Below are 22,389 nucleotides of genomic sequence, written 5' to 3'. Positions count from 1 at the left end.
TTTTTTACTGTTACAAGCTTACAACAATACCCGTTTCCACCAAATTAGATACTGACCGCCCCCGCGTTTACTCGAATGTCCTTCCAGAAGATAAAAGTCATTGGGGGGGGGGGGGGGGTCTGAAAAGTGCTGACTACTAGTTACTACAATATTTCTATTGTGTGTCGCCTTTTTTTGTTTACTCCGAAATCAGATATAGGTTACCCTGCGCGCATATCATAATATTTTGTAGTTGCATATCCAGATGAATAGATGCCTATATTTCAAATGCAGTGTGCACCTATATATGTATCACATTATACCGACGTGGCGTTGTTTTTAAAATGTTGTTTTCGTTCATTTGCCCTCCAGGAACATCAACCCCACCGAGAACATGTTCGTGTCGGTGGCCACGTGCGGCGACGGCTGGCACAACTATCACCACACGTTCCCGTGGGACTACAAGAACGCCGAGCTGCTCGACTACAAGCTGAACCTGTCCACGCTGTTCATCGACGCGTTCTCGCTGATCGGGTGGGCGTACGACCTGAAGACCGTGCCCACCGAACTGGTGAACAAGCGGGCTCTGCGCACCGGCGACGGTTCGCGCAAGCTGCCGGCCACCGACTCGGCGGCGGACAACGGTGACGGCGCACCGACGGAGCCGGCGACGTGTACGAACGTGTACGGCTGGTCCGACACCGATATGCCCGACGAGGACCGCCGACTGGCTCAAATATACAAGAAAAGCGATTAGTGAGGCGTTTGGTCGTGTGGTGGACGGGGGTGGGATGGAGGGAGGGGGGTTTGGAGTTTTACCACTGATTTTCATTTTTATCAAGTTTTGTTTTTTCTTTCCGTTCGTCGTTGTATCAACCTATATATTTTCGGGGGACGTGTGTTTTTTTCTCTCTTTATTTTAACCATTTTTCTAGAGATAAATTCGATTAGGTATTATAACGATCGTATAATATTTACGACGATAAGCGCGTCCGCGAGAGTCCCGGGAACACTTTGAAACGAACGAGCGCAATAATTTCGAACGATCATCATCGTCGTCTTGTTTTTGACGATATAATTTTATTTTATTAATATTTATGTCTGACGGCCGGAGTTGTTTGGCACAAGGTGTCCGGGACGGTCACGTGCGCTTAGGTATCGAAAAGACTGGGCCTATAGGAAGACTCGCCGAAAATTCGAGTGATTAATAAACGTCTGATAATAATAACATATAATATAATATTATATTTTTATGGTGGCTGCGAATATAATATTATCCACACACATACACACGCATATTATTTAAGCATATAATTTGTATCGCCCAGTAATATTATATGTATGTAATATACACGTAATTATTAGAGTCTTAGTAGTTAGAATTTCTAGTATATGGAGTGTACGTATAGGTATGCAATATATATATGTATATATGACGACGGCGTGTTTGATGTACTGGAAAAAAAAATGGAGTGTGATTGATTGACCGGTCGATTTGCTATTTTAACGGACACTTCTTTTTTTTCCACACACACACACACACACACACATATAGACACACACACGCGCGCGCGCGCGATACACGTACATGTCTTGTACACATCGTTAATCTCTCTGGACTTGGTCTTTGAATTTAGAAAAACCGCAACGTTTTTCTCTCTTACAATTTTATTTCAGCGGCTATAATATAGACGCGCATCACGTATAGTATTAGATACGTATATCAATGTAATATAATATGATGTGATGGCAATTTTGTTATCATTAACGTCCGCAATAATAATATTATCATAATATAGATCGCACCGTTCGTCGGACGCTAACAACAACTGTGCACGAGGCTCGTGTATTACAGTATTATTATTATTTCATTACATCGCGATACGCGATCGCGTCACGTAATAATAAAATGTATATATTGTGTCTTAGGGCAGTTCGACTGCAGCAGAAACCCGTACAACACTGTCTGTATATCACTATATCGTATATTATATATCAATATCTGATCGGAATCGTCCTGGGCGGTGCCGGCCGTAATGTTATCGAGATCGATTAATCTATACATAATAATATTATCCGTCTGCCGACTGTCGTTAATTCACTATTATTGATAGGTAGGTAGATGGGGTAGGTACAACCTAGAGTGTACGTCGTATCGTCATTATTATTTAACGCGTCGCGCAGGTGGTGTACCTACCTACTATGTCATGACGTGCTATCGTTTTCCGAGTTCAAAAAGCAACTCGAAACGCGTCCAAGTCGTTTCGTACGAACACCGCCTCCCAAGTGGCCGACTAAAACGGACGTTTCTCTCGTTAACATAAATTATTATTTTAATAAAACCATAATAATATATTATATGGTGGCCGCCGCACTGGGGACGTTACAGAAAAATAAAAAAAGACATAACAACGCCCGCGACACACATACACACACACTAACTCACATTCGTCGTTGTATAATATTCTACTATTTAGCCAATTTTAGAGTTTAAGAACTTTGAGGTTAGTTTGTAATATTATTTCTTTACGCGTCTTTCTTCTGTCAACGTACGAGATTTATTTTGCTCGATAATATTTATAATATAATTTCAAAATAAAATATAAAAAACACGTAGATGTCGGTTAATATTAATACTATTACAATTATGATTATTATAATTATTATGATTATGTCTGTCAAAAACTTTTACTGGCTGTGCTCAATAGTAAATCTACTTACCGAGTAAAAATTATTTGTAATTTGTGATTAGAAATTTTATTTTATTTTTTATTTTTAATTATTAGGTGACATACTTTGGTTGTTATCTTGAGTAGCAAAATACTATTTATTTTTGTTACTGGATAAAAATAATGAGTAACTATATAAAATATATTTACTATGTATATTATCCTGAAAATAATATTAAAATGTTTAATTATAAATTTTTTTTCTGACGTCCTTAATTAAAATGCAACACTGTCAATTTAAACGTATATTGTTGCGTCTCTTTATGCAGTTAATTTGTAATCTTGTCGTTTCATCGTTTGACATTTTATTGATATACCTACTAATAAAATAGAAGTATCTATACATTTTGAAATTGCCATCAAAATTATTTATACATTTTTTCACAGTTACATAACACTTTTTCTTTCATCGTTTAGGCACTATCGTAACACGCCTTTTTTACAATTTATACACAAACACGTGTCACATAAAATAGACTATTATCTAATAATCGAAATATTGCGATAAAATTAATTCTTAACAAATGATGGCACGAAATGATTTTATTATAAACAATACCTAACGTTTAATAATTTACATTTTAAAATTTCTACAAAATCATTTATTTTCAATCTATATTAAAAAAAAAAAACTATTTATAAGATGTCTTGAATTGTTAGATCACATAAAACAATTACTAAATTGTATTTTTTTATGAACTATCAAAATAATTAATTATAATTGAAATTTGTACCTTATAACTTAATAATATATTATTATATGTAACGAAACCTATAAATTATAATTATAGCGATTTGGAATAATTTAAAATATTCGATACACATGTTTAACTAGTACCTATTTTATGTTTATTTACGGATATAATATACTTACTATTAAACAAATTGAGCTGTACAACAATTTGTTTTCGACTTAATAACGACTAGTTTAAGTTAACGTTAAATGCAATTGTTTATTTTTATTCACACGATCGATGTATTATATAGAAAAAAAACACTGTTGGTTTAATCCAAACCGATTACAAGGGTAGTATTAAATATACAAGGCTTTGCACTCAAATTACAGTATAAATTAATAATTTGGCTGTCAAAACGGTTATTTTTTGGGTTCGTTCGACCAGAAGAAAAATAATGTAACGTCCGAGCACATAATGATACTGTAATGCAATTTTGTGATGTAGGAAAAACACCCCGAGTTTATATATTTAAATATTAACATCATAATATTTTAACATTATTTGTCGACGATTCGGGTGCAAAGCGTTTGTCATATGTTTAGTCTTAATTATTATGTTGGTTTTAGAAATAAATTAACGAATATTCTAGGGTAAAAATTATTACTGATTAAAATTAAAATGTATTTTAGATTACGTTTAAGTTTATAATAATAATAATAATAATAATAATAATATACAATATATACATATGCATATATGTCATATACTCTAAAGACATGTACGTTTTAAGATTAATATAGTTTGGGCAACAGGACCAAGTGGATTGTAGATAAATGTTTATCAAAAATCAAGAAATATATATTATATAGACTACATATTTTATTTTCCGGTATTTATTTATTTATTTATTTATTACGCACTGTACAACACTGTGAGTATAATCAGCCGATTCATCGTGATCGATCTTCGAAACGATTTGATATAGAACACAAATCCGGTGATTTACCCGGCGACTATACGCCGTCGACCGATCTCAAGTGTGATACATCACACATACTTACATAAAACTTGCCCGATACGGGGTAAATTCGACAATACATCATTGTGGCTGTTTTTTTTTCCAACAGTGAGTTTTATCTCTGAGGAGCAAAGGCTCTTTTTTGTCACATACATTGTCGTGTGTAATATTTTATATTCTTCGGCGGCGTTAATAATAATAAGCGATAGCGTTTGCTACGGTTATACGACAGTAGTTGTAGCCACTGTCGCTCAGTCATCCTACCTTAGAATGTTTAATCATTTTCCCAGTATTTAGAAGGTGATCGTGGTACATCAAGCCGTTATGATAGTTGAACTCCGACGAGCGAAATAAATTAAAACTGTCGTATAATTAAATGATACAGGCACACGTCAAAACTTTTTAAGTCGTATAGTAATATTGCTACAATAATGTTTATGGATAATCATAAATGTAGTATTGAAAACGGCTTATATATACTTATTGTTAACCTATTGGCTATTAACTTCTTTTAAATTATTATGACAGTTATTATTGTGTACATATAGGACAAAACGATTAGAGTATTATGCGTTTTAAATTTAAACAGTATTTATGAACAATTACAATTTGTACGAAACAAATAATAAAATAATCATTTTTGGAAAGTGTATAATATGTCCAATGTACATGCGGTAACCAAATAGCTACGAGCGTCATATAATTGTGTCCTCAAGAAAATAATAATTTTTTCATACTTAAATTTTGTTTTTGTAACTGTTTAACAGATATTTTAATAATTGTAATAATTTCATAGCAGGAATATGTAATTTGAAAATTATAATATTAATAAGATGTGACGGCGTATAGTATAGGCAATTTTACTACATTACTGTACTACATTACATTTCCCAGTATAACAGGCCGGCCACAATGGAGGCTCTGCGTGAACACAGGTTTTCAGTAATTATATTGACTATTTATTGGTACAAATTTAACATTTCATACATTTTAAACCAGTAACCACAAAATGATTTGTAAATTTTCGTGATTTTCATGAATTTTGTCAAAATTTTAATTTTATATGCTTAAAAAAAATATTCTTGTAATGTAAAATCTTTAATATTTTTAAATTTTTATTAGGTATAACAATTCATAAAGAACTTTACATTGAATTTTCAAGTTTTTTTAGATCGACAGCAGTTTAAAAAAAAATATAGATAATAGCTTAAAAAGAGTTAAAACTTAAAATTGTATGATTTGCATGTAGTAATAAATATTTGATGAAAATCCAATGAATCTACTATTATTTATTTTTGATTTACATCAAAAAAACCTCAATTTTGTGTTACTAAAATTTATTTTTTTTATTCCTTAAAAAAATAAAAACTACCAAAAATTGTCTGTTTTTACCACTTTTCAGTCCCAATTTTCTACCAGACCCCCACTATTTCAAGTTGGAAATCAAAGCACTATTTGACTACCCACTTATCGTGTACATAGACTAAAAAAAAATACACACACACATTCGTTCAGTTTAGAATCTAAAATATAAACTTTTAACTAACAATTAACTAATCATAAAAAATAAAGTACACCTACCTAAATTTATACCCAGCTTATTATAGATAAATGGGAACTTTTTATAATAAAATTATTTAAAAAAACTTGTGTCGGGTTGCATGAATGATCACTAAACATATTTTAATGAATCAGTTATACTATAGTGAGCTTAAGAATATATTTCAAAATATTCTTGTTTTCGTATAGTACCTATGAATAATCATTATTTATTTTATTTGAAAACAAAATGAAAAATATTGAATAGAACAAAATTTAGTTACATTGGTAGATAGTAATGGTTTATTAGGGCTAGGATTTATATTGAATAAAAAAATTGTAAAATATGTATTTTACTAACCAAAGTGTGCAAAAACAATTTTTTTTCATTTCCACGTAATATTTTTTATATAAAAATCAGAAACTAATTGAAATAGAAACTACCTACTAATCAATGTATATTTATTATTTTTATTATAAGCACCTATAGTTATTATGACAGTTGAATATTACCATGTTAATACAATTAATGTATGTGCTTTCAAGTTTCAAGTGAGACGTATTATAACCCAATATTTATAGACGTTCATAACATAATTAATACCATTGAAAATTCATCTGACTGCCAATAATCGAATTACAATGCTACCATGGAATAGACCTTATGTTCAAAATATGTAAACATAACATATGTGAAAAAAGTCGGATCTATTCAATCGAGGTTAATTTAAATCTTTGACTTACCTGACAACCCATCAATTGGGACTCAAAAAAAAAAATCAAATTCTTAGAAATAATGCCCTTATTCATAATAATTACATAAGTTATTAGTTCATTATTTTTTTACTTTCACTATATGGTGAAGATATTATACACAAGCCATATTGCTACACGAGAAACAATTAAATTGAAGTTTCGCCGATATGTGACTTCTTTTTAAGTTTTTTTCTGTTCACTTTTCGTGACTTGTGTTGAATTTTAAATGTCTCAACGTGTTGAATGCAATCCCGTCTGACTGTTATGATGTACATAATATATTATTATAAGTGTCTATTATAGTATTATACACGAATAATTATTATAAATTAGATTTAGAAATATTTACATAAATCAATGCAGTATACACAGTGATTTTTTTTAAAGTTAAATCTTAGTTTTTTTGAAAAGTATTTACGTATTTAAAATATTTCATTTTTACATAAAAACCATTTTGAACATTTAAACTCATGTTGAACCTACCAAACAACATCTAAGTATTTATTTTATTGTAATCTTATTTTATTATTGACTTTATACTCCAAAAAGCGACCGAAGCAGAGCATTTACCAGCAGAGATAATATCGAATTTTTAGTTATAACTCATAAGTATTTATTTTATTAAAACAAATAACCGTAGATGATTAATATTTTCACCGAATTTTCATAATAGCATATTCTATGCGTTGTGTAAAATTCAAAATAGTATGATGGTTATTAAGCTATTTATAGAAAAGTGAGATTTAAGATTTTTACTAAAAATATTGATTAAAAAATGTAGATAGGCCAAAAAATTAAAAAGTTCAGGAGTTCCTCATAAGTCATAAGTCATAAGTAGCCCATGCTAGAATCGAAAAATTAAATATTATAATGTATGCAATGTTTTCGGCAAGACAAAAATTAAATCAACCAACCATTATAATAAATTATGGTAAAATAAATGACCAAGGCTGAGAATTTAATGCATTTGCATGTTTTTTTTGCTACATTGTATAATAATAAAATGGATTCGGCCAAACTTTGTTTTGACTTATTTATAGTACCAAATCTTATTTTGCATACTTCATGTGTTACGGCATATAAATGCACGTTTTAATAATTATTTTGTATAAATGATTTTTTTCGTAATGTTTACATTTTTTCGATCAATCTGTTAAAATTGACATTAAAATAATATTTAATGCATTTGTATTTTGTATGGACTACGACTTGTTTAGTTTCATGGAAACTATTCTATTTTGACTCAGGTATTTGACGTGTAAAATCGACTAAAATTGTCAATTTAGTTTAGTGAATTAACAGGTACAGATGGAACTGCTATTAATAACAAATAAAAAACAGTTCTCAACAGTAACAAAGGATTCCAAATTATGTGTAATATTTCAAAAATATTAACTGGTGAAAAAGAGAAGGTAGGTTTGGATATACCATAAGATTTAACCAGTAGCGGCATGATATATTTCAAGTTGGCCCCAATAACTTCATCAGAGTTCGCTCATTTTCTTTATATAAAACTATGTTGGTACCAAACATAAGGTCTTTCAAGTTTGAAATCTAAAGAAATCATTGATTGTAGAATGCAATAAGCCAATAACTATTTTTAAGGTAAAATATATAAATTGGAAGTAGAAATATAATCTATTTTAAGCATATTTCTTTTATAGATCTTTTATACGACGAAGATTAAGACTAGTAAGCTCAAATAATCATATCATTATGTAACAATACTAATATTTAAACTAAAATTAATAGAAAGTTAAAACGAAAAAAATAAAAATAAAAGTTAAATTTTGTGGTTTTTTTTTGCATATTTTTGAAAAATTAGAGCATATATTAAGAATTTTTAGAACATATTTTGTCAGATTTTAGTACACATATGCATGCATATTTAATAGTTTTAAAGTGCATTAAATTCACAGCCTTGCAAATGACTCATGACTATATAAATGGAATACAAAATATCGTAGGCTGGCTTATATTATGATACAATTTACTTAGGAATACGGTGCTATCTATAAGCTCAAAATCATTTTTGTAATGACATATTATCATTGAATTCAATTTTCACCACAACCATTACAGTAACCCACTTAACACTTGCTATACTACAGCAGAGTGGTGCCCAATTTTCTACCCTTTTTTTTTATTAAATTACTATCAACCTTTGATTCACTCAAAGATTGCGTTTTTAAGTCTTAACGACATAAAATCGCTGAGTACGTATCATCATTTAAAACTTACTGTTGTTTTAAACGAAACTTCAACAATGCGTGGGCTCAGAACCAGAAGGTGCTAAATCGATTTTTCCAAAAATCCACATTTTGATACACGCGTGAGTTAATTGATCAATGCTCTATAATCCAAGCTCACTTCCAACCTTGTATGTTCTTTATTTAAAGATTTACATAGAACTAAAAGGTGCTAAATCGATAAGATCTACACAATTGTTATTTAATAGCGATCTTAATAGCACCTTTTGGTTCTTAACAATAGTGTTAAAACCAAAGGTTTTATATACTTGATAAAATAAATTAGTGAAAACCAAAAAGTACTATCTCATATTCACTGTATCAACCATCCAATAATAATATGATAGAACAAAATATTATTGATTATTGTACATTTTTATCAACAAAACAAAAATTTTTATAAATAACTTACAGTATTTCCAGTACCAATACCTCGAAATGGGAAGATAAAAGTTTTGGGTGGTATTCATAGGCGTAACTAGGATTTAATAATTACAGGCGCTAGAGACCTAGAAACTAATGTTCAAAATAACTTTGATGGCTCCACACCCCAACCACAGCAAGCGTAACTTTCCTTTGAAATCAAAATTAAAAATAAACAATAAAATGAAAGTATAAACTCATCATTAAAAACAAAATGTAAACAATAAAATAAGTACAATATATATTATATAGGGCTAAATACATATATGGAGGGACTAAGCCCCACTAGTTACGCCCATGCAGACATTTGAACTGTTCAACTTTTGCTTCACTCATTTACGATTTATCATGATAAACTTCTTATGATTGAGTAAAATTATTGAGATTTCAGTATAAGGTGGTTCCACATGAGTTATTCTTACGGCAATTAAAAATATCGAACATTTATTAAATATAACTTTTTTTTCACCAAAATAAAAAATACGTGTAAATTATTTTGTAGTTAAAAATTTAACTCAAGGAATTTAATCTAGTAGATATCAGCTCCTAAGCCAAATATTTTCCATACATATAATTTGTTAAATTATAACAGTATGATTACTGCTTACACTTTGTCCGAATATAATTCCATAACGTTTATTGGTCTACTTCAAATGGTGATGACAGATATTGACAAAAATCCACACATTATTGTAAAATTAATACCTATAGCTCCATTTCTTTTCCTTTGGTATGGAATTTAGTTTTGTATAAGATTATTAACGGTTAAAATAATTGATTACATTACTAATCTAATAATTTATTTCTTTAATTTCATACAAGTGAAAAATGGTATCTTGTTGTTGTGTTTCGATGGAACGTCTATACACCATTATGAAATACTGAGTAGGTATTATAAAATATGTTTCGCAATAATAACATGTGTTAATTTTATCTAAAAGTGCACAGCATTATAATTTTTGTCGTCAAGGTGTGTGCATTGAATTTATATCAGGGACTACTGAATACAAGGTAAGAATTTAAATACTGCTTACATTAAAACATGGCTATGTAGTATTTATTATTTTTTTTCTATTTTATTAGACTTTAAGGGAGTTTTAAGATTTGAAATTGAAGTGAGTTGATACTTCTTTTTTTAAGTTCTTAGCGGAGTGATGAATGAATTGGTTTTATACAATGATGTATTTTCTTTTTTTGTGTCTGTGTACAGGATAAGTAGCCGGAATAATGCTTTGATTTTCAACTTCAGTATCTTTTTCGGCGGAAAAGTGAAACTGATTGGTGCATTTGGGAGGTAAAAATTAAAAATATTCAGTACCTAGCTTTCAAAAGTAGATCAAAAATAAAAATAAAAAAAATAAGGAGAACCGAAAATTTGCGTTGAAGATGTTTTCTACAAAATCGATTTTGGTTCATGGAGTAGGTATCTCTAAAATAAATAACCATGATATAATAATATATATAGGTATATGCATATTTGACTGAATGTTTGTATTAGCATTTTATAATATACACCAACAAATTTTGAAAATATTTGGACTTGTGTTAAGCTATTTATAGGCATATGGAATTTTCGATTTTTATTAGTAGATTTTTAATTAATGTCAACAACCAAATGTTTCCTCGGTCAAATAATCTTACAATGTACTTTTATGAGCGTCCGAAGGTAGAATTTTGACACAATATGTAAAAACAACTAATATTTGCAAAATTATTTTTATTTAGAAATTGACAAAAAATTTGTTTGTATGTTAGACAAGTTTAATTCAAGATTCCTTATAAGATTGTCCACCTTTATCAAAAAAAAAATATATCTACTGGAAAGTCATATTACATTTTTGTTGGAATTTGAAATTCAAATGTTTATAACATTTGACCTACGTTGTTTTGATGAAATTTTTAAGTTTTTAGACTTTATTCGGTAAATGTTGATAACAAATCGTTATGCATAGTCAAAATAATTTGAATGTAATACAAGATTTAATGCAAGTTTTACTTGTAGTAAATAGTAATTTTCACCTAATTTATATTTAGCGTTAAATAATTGTAATAAGTTTACGTATATTATCGGTCACTGAGGAACTGCTGGTCTTATACACACAGTAGTCCCTTTTTTGTATTGTTTTACTTTCGTTACAATTATTATTGAATGTGTCTTGTGAGTTATTTAATAGGTATGTATAGATTAAACAGTGTGTTGTCGCACACCACCGTGTCCGACTCATGAACAAACAAAAGCAATCGAAAGCCCCGGGTTTGGTTCCAAAACTAAAAAGTGGGGGTGCTGGCATTTCCTTGGTACCCCTACCGTTAATCGGCTATAAGTCGGAAACGAAGATGGAACAAACGACGAAATTTTCGGAACAAAGAAGAACAAACAAAAAACCCCGCGGGGGTGCCAGGGAAATGCACATACGAATACTATTTTAAAACGGCCTTCTTGATTTTGTCCTGTATTTTAAGATGTTGCGTCAGTTTAGTAGTTTAGTAAAACTATACTTAAAAGTTAAAACTTATTTTTCATTAGGTATTCAAATATTAAAAAATATCATTGTTTTTTTTTACAACTGTAAGTGCCAGTAGGGTCCATTGATATTATACCTATTTTATGATAAGTTAAATTGTGAGCACGAAATGCCACTTCTTATTTATACTGAATATTGTGTCGGCGCGAATCGCCACTAATATTATTAAACATAGGCAGCTATTAAATTATTGTTTTTTTGGCGCTAAACACTGAATTGATCTTGTGATTCTACCATTGTAGCATATACACAATTAATAACTGTACATAAATACACATATTACACAACACGAACTACATAGGTTGACAGTATTTTCCCGGCGATCCTGAGTCCCGACCACTACTGCTCGAGGGCCTTACAGTAATTTTTAAAAATATGGGAAATACATGTGAAATTTTATTTTTATAATCATTTGATTCACGGTCTAATATTTTTTCAAAATTACAAAAATCTAACAAATAATAATATTTATGCACATTTTTTTGTAGTTAAAAATAAGTATTTTATTTAAATAAGTTAAGCGAGAAAATGTAATAAAACCTTCTTTCATCAGCTGATAAAATATGCTCTCAAAACCATATTTTAATAATTAAAAATATTCACTATTTTTATGGGTATGTATACAGGAGAGCGGATATTTTCGTCCTCGCAAAATATTCTTAAACTTTCGATGGATGACCAGAGTATTGTCACAATTTTAAAATTTCATATCAACCAATGACCATGTGGTACGTCACAATATTACTCACCTACCACATACGATTAAACAACTTATATATTTTAATAAAAATAATATATGATACAGCTATGCTAATCTTGATCGGATGATTCTAATTTCCAACATCTCATTATTTTCATTGTAATATAGTCTACAGATTGACACTCATTGTCATCAGTCAAACAGTTTACTTTTACCGAATATATCAAAATAGAAATATATCTCAACTGTCAAAATACCTAATATCGGTTAGAAATTAACATGAATGTGGATGATGATGCACTTCTAATTTTTGACGAACCAACAGCAACATTTATGCCCGGCCAAACCATTACCGGCAGAGTTGTATTTCTAACTAGAAGCCCCATGAAAAAAATCAGCAAGTGATTTTATATATTTTTACTTTTATTTAAATATATTACGCGTGTATAGTGAATATTACTGGATGTTGTTAAAGGTGTAACAATTCAATTCAGAGGAGAATGTAAGCTTTCGTGGACAAAGTGGGAAAGTCGATGCATTGGAAAAAAATTATTTTTAAAAAGTAAAATTGTTCTGTTTTGTGATAAAGGTGAATAGGAATTATTTGTTTATTACTATTTTATATTTGAATAAATTCTTCACTACTTGTCTAATGCAGTACCTATATATCTACTTCACCAGTTCATAATGATAATGTAATTTTTAGTATACAGGCAGTGGCGTATTTACACATTTGATGCCCTGGGTACATACAATCTGTTGCTCCCCCCCTAATCTTAAATATTTATTTACCCTTTTTTTTTGATCATTACAAAAATATTTTCAGATTCAAATTGTATTAATAACTTAATCAAAAAAAGAACATAATATAATGTAGAGCGTATATATTAAAACATTTAATTAAAAGAAACATAACCTAACATTTATTCAAAAAAAACATAAACATTTATATTTTACGATGAGTATTTCGGGAAGCAAAATCGTCAATGAGCTCACTATAACTAATTGATTTAGTTATCTCAGATCCTTTATTTAAAATCGCCTAATTGTTTAAGCGACTGTTGTTCATCAAAAATCTTAATTCTTAAGTAGGACTTCACTCTTTTCAGTACACTAAATGACCGTTCAGCGGTAGTATTAGAAACTGGACAGCATAAATACATACTCAACGCAATATCTACATAAGGTTAGAATATTGAGAATGCCAAATATTTAATTGTCTTGTAGATTTGTCAGAGTGTAGGACTAAAACTTTAGTGTAAATACTAAAATGCTGGAGGTCGCTACCAGATAACACCTCTAAATCTCAAATTAATTACTTATTTATTATCTGATATTATATACATATATATATTTTTTTTTCTCTCTTCTCTCTCTCTTTTCATTGTTATTCATGTCACATAGGGTGCTACCACTGGGTATCTTCCCTAATCTAATTACCCATATTATATTTTTTACTTGTCATTCACCAAACCTACTTATTGTACAAAAACCATGTATAGGTTGTAGATTTCTTCAAAAAAAAAAAAAAATACTAAATACCACCATAGGAGAATACCACGGACGTACAAAAGCCAGAGCAAAACGCAGCTTAATAGATTGTTTTACGGTAAATGCCAAATGGTAATACTGTAATAGTCGATTACATACATCGTACGCGGTACGCCGCTGCCGTCGAAGTAAAAATAGGTTATGTTGGCGACTGACGGCTGAGGGGGGTTTCTTTGAATTTCCCATAAAATAATTTCCTACAATCTACATCACAGATAAAGTCGTCGCTACAATTCTACAGGTTAGGTTAGGTTAGGTTAGGTTACAACTGCAACCACTATCGTTTTTTATAAATAACGAGAACGAAACTTTATTTCCGAAATTCCGCGTATTTGGTCGAGTATTTTTATATAATAGTTAGGTAGGCACAAAAAAATTATTATGTAAGATGTAACATTTTTTCAAATAAAAACTTGATGCCCCTTGAAATTTGCTGCCCGGGGCGATTGCTCCCTCTTTCCCCCCCCCCCCTAAATACGCCACTGCATACAGGGTGTCCCGTGAGGATATCCGATATACCCATTAGCCGTAGAGGGGGACTCGCCGCCGTACAAAACCCGGGTTTTTGCGGTTGTACCTATTAACTAAAAAATGTTTTAAAAATCAGGATATTAATAAAATTAAAATGTTGAAACGTCAATATTTTCAGAAAAATGAACTCTACAAAATGGCCATCTTCATTTTTTTTTTTAAATAATTAATAAAAATATTATAGTTTTTTAACTTTTTTTACGGAGACATAAAAAAAAATTAAAACCAGAATTATTTGTAGTGCTTATCTCTGTGAGTCTTAATAAAAAACCAGAATTATGATATTTACATTATTTCAGGAGATATCGCAATGAGTAAATCCTCACGGGACACTCTGTATAGGTTAAACTGGGAATCTTCATCTGCTATTTTGATATTTATTTATGTGTATTTAACCATTATTTTTAAGGTGAATCACAATTAGAAGTCAGTAAATATGTCTATCCATTTCATTTCTCTTTACCATCATTTATACCTTCAACATTTTTTTGCAAGTATGGATGTATACGTTATACAGCAAAAGCTAAAATTATAAGACCTCGGAGACCTGATGTTATAATGACATTGATGTTTGTAATTCTTTCTCCTATAGATCTAAATGATGTACCATCAACATATGTAAGTATAATATCTTGCTTTCAGAATGATTACAGTTAGTTCCTTAACATAATTAATTCCATGTCATGTGTCATTTTTATGAACACATTTTAATGAATTATGATTAATGCATTACCAATGTCTCGATAAACTATTATCGTAGGGTCGGTCACCTATATAAAAGATGCGAATAAGCACGGTGCATACATTTCGCTCATCGGTCGTGATTTAACAAGAAAAGAATGTTCTTTTTAAGAAAGTTTTCTTTTTTATAATCATTTATTTATTTTTTTGTTGTATTTTTTAAAACATTTCATTTTTTAAGTTTGAAAAATAATTACAACACAGACTATAAATATATTTTTCAATACTACTGCATCGAAACAGAAGCTCAAGAAGTCAAGACCCTCTAAATTTTCTACTTATCCGTTAAATTTCAAATACTATATTATTATATAACATTATATTATGTTGGGTAGCTATATTTGAAAATTGCATCTAATCAGACCGATAGATAACAATGTGTCCCAAATAGATTAAATTTACAATATTTGCCATGATAGAATATAATTTTGTATTATTTCCTTAGAAACTCGTGTATATTAATGTCTATCATGTTGTTTTATAGGATCCCCAATGTGCATTAAAGGAAAACCCTTACAGATCCAGTTGCCTTATATCTGGCTCGATCAAATTGCTAGCCTATATCCCTTATAGTGGCTTTGTACCAGGACAAACTATACCGGTCACAGTTAAATTGGATAACAAAAGCAATGTGAATGTAGATTATGTTATAATAAGACTGGAAAGAGTAATCATTTTTTTTATATTTTATTTGCGGTAAATTGATTTTGAAAAACTGTTATTATGTCTTATAGAAATGGAAAATAAACGCTCATTATACATCCTCTAGAAAATCAGATATTGTTCGTAAAATAATAAATGGTGCTGAAAAACACACTACAAAAACATATGTGGTACAAATTCAAATTCCAAATAGTTTGATGATACTCGATTTTAAATATTGCAAAGTTATAACTGAAACATTTACTCTACATGTAATACTACAGCTTAATATTATTATTTTAAGCAAAGAATTTAGTTATATTTTTCGTGTTTATAGGTTGAAGCTCTTGGATCTGATGTTAGAAGGGTTGCTTTTAACGTATTGTTGGGTAATATCCCATTGATAACTACAGCTAGAGATACTTATCAAGATAATCAAACTTTTCAACTATCAGTTCAAAAGTATTGTTCCTATAAATCAATCCCAACAAATTATTTTCCATTTGTAGATTGAGCTGATTCCGTGGGTTTCTGGACATACTCGACTAGTTGAGTCGATTTCAGTACGAAACAGTTGATAGCACATTCAATGATCTGCATGTCGAGGGCCACCACCAATATGTCCATTAGATACTTCGGTCTTTCCATCATTCCATAAATCCATTCCTTTCCTACGTTCACTCAATCTGAGGCCCTTTCTTATTACTTATCAATTGTTGGAAATTTGAAGTGGTAAAAAAAATGTGATTTACCTACTCCTGACCGAATTTCTCGCACAAACGTTTCAGTTATTAAACGGCAGAACATTTAACTACTGAAAGTCTTCATCACAACTTAGGTCGTCCAGAGTCTTCTATGCTATAAATAGTATAAACAAAAATCCATCCTTTCAATTGGTCTCAGTAAGACCCAGATTAATGATAAATATATGTATTTGTTTAATCAGTTGTTTTATTAATACAAATAAATGCACATCTTTGATGTTGCTTATATTTATACAAAGTTTAACTTTGAAATTAGTTATATTATTTTATAGAAAATTAACATTTTAGTATTTTACTTAATTTTACTAGTATTTTCTTTATTTTTGTATATTTTTGTGTATAACATTGATATGCTAAAAATATTTTTTTCGCCAGACTATAAATTGAATTTTTTATAGTACTTTTATATTATATTACTATTCATACCACATAAGTTGTTTGGACTAGTTTATTATGATTTTTTTGTTTTATTTAATATATTAGTTTCATACATGACGTGTTCTCGTGTCAGTAAATAAACCAAAATCAAAATTTTTATCATCAAATTATGGACTACCGTTGTATATGCTTTACACTTATATTACTACAAATGAGTTAGTTCGAATAAATTAAATCAACAGAAATGTTGGTCAGAGATTTAAAAAAGATTATTTTATGGTATGGAATACAGTAGAACCCCTCTCGTCCGCTCTCGGCTGGTCCACCGCTCAGGCTGATCCAACCATAATATAATTGTAACAAAGACAGTGAAACTAGTGAGGAGCTCAATGACGACCAGATTATTACCGTTGTTTTGGAAAATAATGGTGAAGAAACTGTGAACGAGGATTCGGACGGTGATGGTGACAAACCACCTACCCGGATTTCACACACTGATGCCAAGGACGCGTTTGATATTGCCCTTCACTACATAGAGCGAAATTCAACCTCATCACCCATGGACATTTTGAGGATCAAGAAATGGAGGAATATTGTAGCTAAGTCTAGGTTTTCATTTGCTAAACAAAAATCTATGACTGACTTTTTTCTAATGTAAAGTATAATAAATTCTAATATAATCTTGTATGTAATATGTAAATAAAAATGTTCTGTATATTTTTATAATCCCATCTTTTTCGCGTTCCGACCACACCCCCAGTCCCAAAGGTGACGGATTAGAGAGGTTCTACTGTAATTATGATTAATAACTGTTAATTAATAATTACGAATTTATCACTGTAACAACAATTTCTTAGAACACAACATAATATTTCTCCAAAATATTATAAAAATAAGCATGTTTTTGAGCTAATAAAATATAGTAATGGTTAAACGGAAGCAACCGGACACCGACCCATCGGGCTGCTTTTAGAATCAGACAGGTGGCAATACTTCCCCACCTTGCCACTCACCGAATGACGCCACTGATATACAGATGGGACAGAAATCATACTCAAACTCGTTGCCTTAAATACCTTAAGTGAATAAAAATAACAGTTGATTAATAATAAGCACAAAAAAATTGTACGTAAGTTTTAAGACTTTGTTCATATTTGGTTGAAGTTTCTACACAGCGGCTTCTCGAAAGTGTGACAGGCCCACAGTACTAAAATCCTGCGTACGCCGTTGGTTTAGGTACTTGTGGAGTATGCTACCTGTCAAAATCTATTCACTTGTACTTTATCTACCAAAAAAAGTAATCTACCTACTAATTAATTACAATTTAATAAACTAAAACTTACTTAATGTATTTCTGATGATCACCAATATCGATAATTACTTTAAAACCTTAAATATTTTTATACGTCATATTGTTTTTTTACTCAATCCCAGTCAAAATAAGTTATCGGGTCTTAGTGGACCAGTTATAAATTTATCATAGTGGTTAATGTTGGGTGTTGTAGACTATAGTAATGTATGACTGTTAATGCTGTGCATATTAATGACTCAAGTAGCAAGCATTTTCGGCGGGTAATAAAATAAAATAAGAAATATACAACTTTTATAAGTTAAAAATTTAATTTGACTGTATTTTTATCGATTACATATCAGCTACTCTCGAATATTTTCCATACACATCATCTATAAAATTAACAGTATGATTACTTCTTTTACAAGGTCGAAATAAAATACCATAAAATATGTTAGTCTGCATCAAAAAGCGGTGACAGACACAGGAAAAAATGAGCACATAAAACGATATACCTAAATCGCTCCCTCTGTTCTTCGTATTGTCGGTATCGCTCCGCTCGGAATTTAAATTACATAATATTATGAACGGTGAAAATATTGGGTATATTTAAAATTTAATAATTTATTTCTTTATCTGCATACAAGTGAAAAAACGGTTTCTTATCTCTATGTTTCGATAATTTACCTTTGTCCATATACTTATATGAAATACTGAGTAGACATTATAAATGTTTCACAGTAATATAGGTACCTAATATGTAAACTATATTTTACATTGTGCACCATAATTATTTTTGTCGTCAACGTGAGTGCATCGAATTTACACTATAGGTATATGTACTACGTAATACACGGTAAGGATTGAAATAATAAATAAATATATTAAAATACATCATGATGGTATAATAAAATATTTTACCGATGTTTTTTTTTTTTAAGTGTCGGTTCCGACATTATTTTGGTACCTATATTAGCAAATACATTTTTTTCGAGAGTAATAAAATAATACATACGAGTATTGTTATTATTATTTTTTTACCATGTACTTTAAATTAATGGTGTTGTATTCAGTATTGTTTAAAATTGGACCTAGTTGATACTTATTTGTTTAAATTATGAGAGGAGAGATGAATGTATTCATTTCACAATAGCGTATGTTTTTATTTTTGTGTCTTCGAATACGATAAGTCGAAATAGTGTATTAAATAATTTCAAATTCATATAACTTTTTCTTTTTAAATTTTAAAATGTAATTCAAGATTCCTCATAAGCTTGTCTACCTTTATCAAATGAATCAAAATGTCCATCGGAAAGCAAAATTAAATTTTTTTGAGAGTTTGATGTTGAAATATTTATGGCATTGGATATTTACTCGATTTCTCATGGAAGGATTTTCTTATTTTGTTGTAAATCAAAAACGAATGACCATAAACACATACTTACTTGAAATTTAGACCTAATATTTATTTTATCATTTTCTATATTTGATGACATTTTTCAAAATATTATTACTTATTTTGAACTATTTTCAGACATTTTCAATTTTCAATTTTTTTTTAGTTTTATTTTTCTTTATATTTACGGATGATTCCAATTTTTAATAACTCATTATTTTTACTGTAATATAGACTATAGTCATTGTCATCAGTTCAGCAGTTTACTTTTACCGAATATACCAAATAGTCAAAATATCTAATATCGGTTAGAAATTAACATGAGTGTGGATGAAAATGCACTTCTAATTTTTGACGAACCCACAGCAACATTTATGCCCGGCCAAACCATTACCGGCAGAGTTGTATATCTATGTAGAAACCCTTTGGATATAAGCAGTAAGTGATTTGTTTATTTAAATATATTGCATGTGTGTAGTGAATATTACTGCATGCTAATAATTTAGGTGTAACAATTAAATTTCGAGGAAAATGTGTTTTATCATGGACAAAGTGGAACAGTCAATACATTGGAAAGCAATTATACTTAAAAAATGAAATTGATCTGTTTTGTGATAGAGGTAAATATAAATTATTTGATTTATTGTAATTTTATATTTAACCATTATTTTTAAGGTGAGTCACAAGTCGGTAAATATGTCTTTCCATTTAATTTCCATTTACCACCACGTATACCGTCAACATTTTTTTGTAAATATGGATACATATGCTACAAAGCAAAAGTAAAAATTTGTAGACCATGGAAATCAGATGTCATAATTAAGCTGATGTTTATCGTTCTTTCTCCTATAAACCTGAATAATGTACCAACATTATCTGTAAGTAAAATATCTTGGATTTGGAATAATTACAATTAATTTCTTAACAAAATTTAGTCTTTTTTATTTGTGATTTCTATGACTCAATTTTCATGAATAATAATGATTAACGTATTATCTTGATAATCTAATCTAATCATCTAAGGGTCACCTTATCTTACCAATAAATATTTCGCAAACTGTTAGCACTTAAGTGGTGATTTAACAAGAAAAAAATATTTTTCAAAAGGCATATTTTTTGTTTGGTATGATTATTAAATTGTTTTATTGTATTATTTATAATATTTCCCTTATTTAAGATAATAATACAGGCATAAACAATACAGAATATAAATGCATTTTTAAATATTTCTACTGCATCGAAACATAAGGTCAAAACCATTGAATTAAATACTTATCCATTAAATGTTCATTACTATATTGTATTATTGTTATATTATATGTTGGGTAGCTATATTTGAAAGGGTCATCTAATCAGACCGATAAAATATAATATGTCATTTCCGAATAGATTAAATTTACATTATTTGCCACAAAGGATTGTAATTTTATCTTAGAAAATTATGTATATTAATGTGTATCGTGTTAATTTATAGGAGCCCCAATGTGCATTAAAAGAAAAGTCCCACAGTTCCTGTTTTTTTGTATCTGGCTTAATGAAATTGCAAGCCTATATCCCTTATAGTGGTTTTGTACCAGGACAAACTATACCGGTCACAGTTAAATTGGATAACGAAAGCAATGTGAAAGTAGATTGTGTTGTAATAAGACTAGAAAGAGTAAACATCTTCTCATATTTTAGGTACATGTGGTAAATTATATTGATTTTAAACATTTTTTGTATTTTATAGAGATGGATAATAAACACTAGTCATTATAAATACTCAAGAAAATCAGATATTGTTTATAAAACTATAACAGGTACTGAAAAACACACTACAAGAACACGTGTAGTAAAACTTCAAGTTCCCGATACTTTGATGATACTTAATTTTAAATATTGTAAAGTTATAACTGAGACGTTTACTCTACATGTAATTATACAGCATAATATTATAATTTTAAGCAAATAATTTAGCTATATTTTTCATGTTTATAGGTTGAGGCTATTGGATGTGATGTTGCAAGAGTTGCTTTTAACGTAATGTTGGGTAATGTTCCATTGATAACTGCTAGCGATGCTCATCAAAATAATCAAACTTTTCAACATACAATTCAAAAGTATTGTTCCTATAAATCAGTTCCAACAACTTCTTTTCCATTTGTAGATTGAGCTGATTTCCTGGGTTTCTGGACACACTCAACTAGTAGTTACATGTAACCATCAATGGTCTGTATCATACAATGCAACTTAAAATTGTCTAAAAAATTAATCGATTTTCTCGCAAATCAGTTTATTACACATTCAGTGACCACCACCAACATGCCAATTACTTCGGTAAATCAATCGAAGTAAAAAAGTGGTCCAAAACATTGAGATATGCATGATCACAGCCTCCCCGTTGTTTAATAAAATCTTCATTACTTTTGCTTAAATTTCCAGCATCAATGTCTTAGTTATAAACACTTAACTATAGAAATTTATTCTCCAATCACTTCCACTATTGCAACTTAGGACGTTC

The 22,389-nt window shown here is 29.8% G+C and overlaps 2 protein-coding genes across 14 annotated transcripts in view; both read left to right on the top strand.

Moving 5' to 3' along the window:
* The window catches only part of LOC111042962 ((11Z)-hexadec-11-enoyl-CoA conjugase-like), a 46,601-nt gene extending 43,602 nt beyond the window's left edge, over positions 1 to 2,999 (top strand). For both annotated transcript variants that reach the window (XM_022327723.1, XM_022327724.1), the window contains exon 6: positions 352 to 2,999. In XM_022327723.1, the coding sequence (XP_022183415.1) occupies positions 352 to 736 (385 nt within the window). In that variant the 3' untranslated portion in view covers positions 737 to 2,999. The remainder of the gene's footprint in view (positions 1 to 351) is intronic.
* Positions 3,000 to 9,950: 6,951 nt separating this feature from the next.
* On the top strand, positions 9,951 to 22,048 carry LOC111042946 (arrestin domain-containing protein 17-like). Of its 12 annotated transcripts, XM_022327695.1 has the most exons (10): positions 9,960 to 10,381; positions 10,454 to 10,485; positions 10,581 to 10,664; positions 12,522 to 12,623; positions 12,764 to 12,992; positions 13,071 to 13,184; positions 15,087 to 15,295; positions 15,903 to 16,085; positions 16,153 to 16,332; positions 16,398 to 16,684. In XM_022327695.1, exons 5-10 carry the CDS (start codon positions 12,875 to 12,877, stop codon positions 16,572 to 16,574), a joined length of 981 nt encoding a protein of 326 aa, XP_022183387.1. In that variant the 5' UTR covers positions 9,960 to 10,381; positions 10,454 to 10,485; positions 10,581 to 10,664; positions 12,522 to 12,623; positions 12,764 to 12,874; the 3' UTR covers positions 16,575 to 16,684. The 12 variants fall into 12 exon arrangements, with proteins under 12 accessions (XP_022183394.1, XP_022183388.1, XP_022183390.1 ...); XM_022327702.1 differs by lacking the exon at positions 10,454 to 10,485 and having other exon boundaries at positions 9,951 to 10,381; positions 15,903 to 16,049; XM_022327696.1 differs by lacking the exon at positions 10,454 to 10,485 and having other exon boundaries at positions 9,959 to 10,381; positions 12,701 to 12,992.
* The last annotated feature ends 341 nt before the right edge of the window (positions 22,049 to 22,389 follow it).

This window comes from Myzus persicae, unplaced genomic scaffold (genome assembly GCF_001856785.1).
Source record: "Myzus persicae strain clone G006 unplaced genomic scaffold, MPER_G0061.0, whole genome shotgun sequence".
Taxonomy (NCBI): domain Eukaryota; kingdom Metazoa; phylum Arthropoda; class Insecta; order Hemiptera; family Aphididae; genus Myzus; species Myzus persicae.
This window is presented reverse-complemented; position numbering and strand designations above follow the sequence as displayed.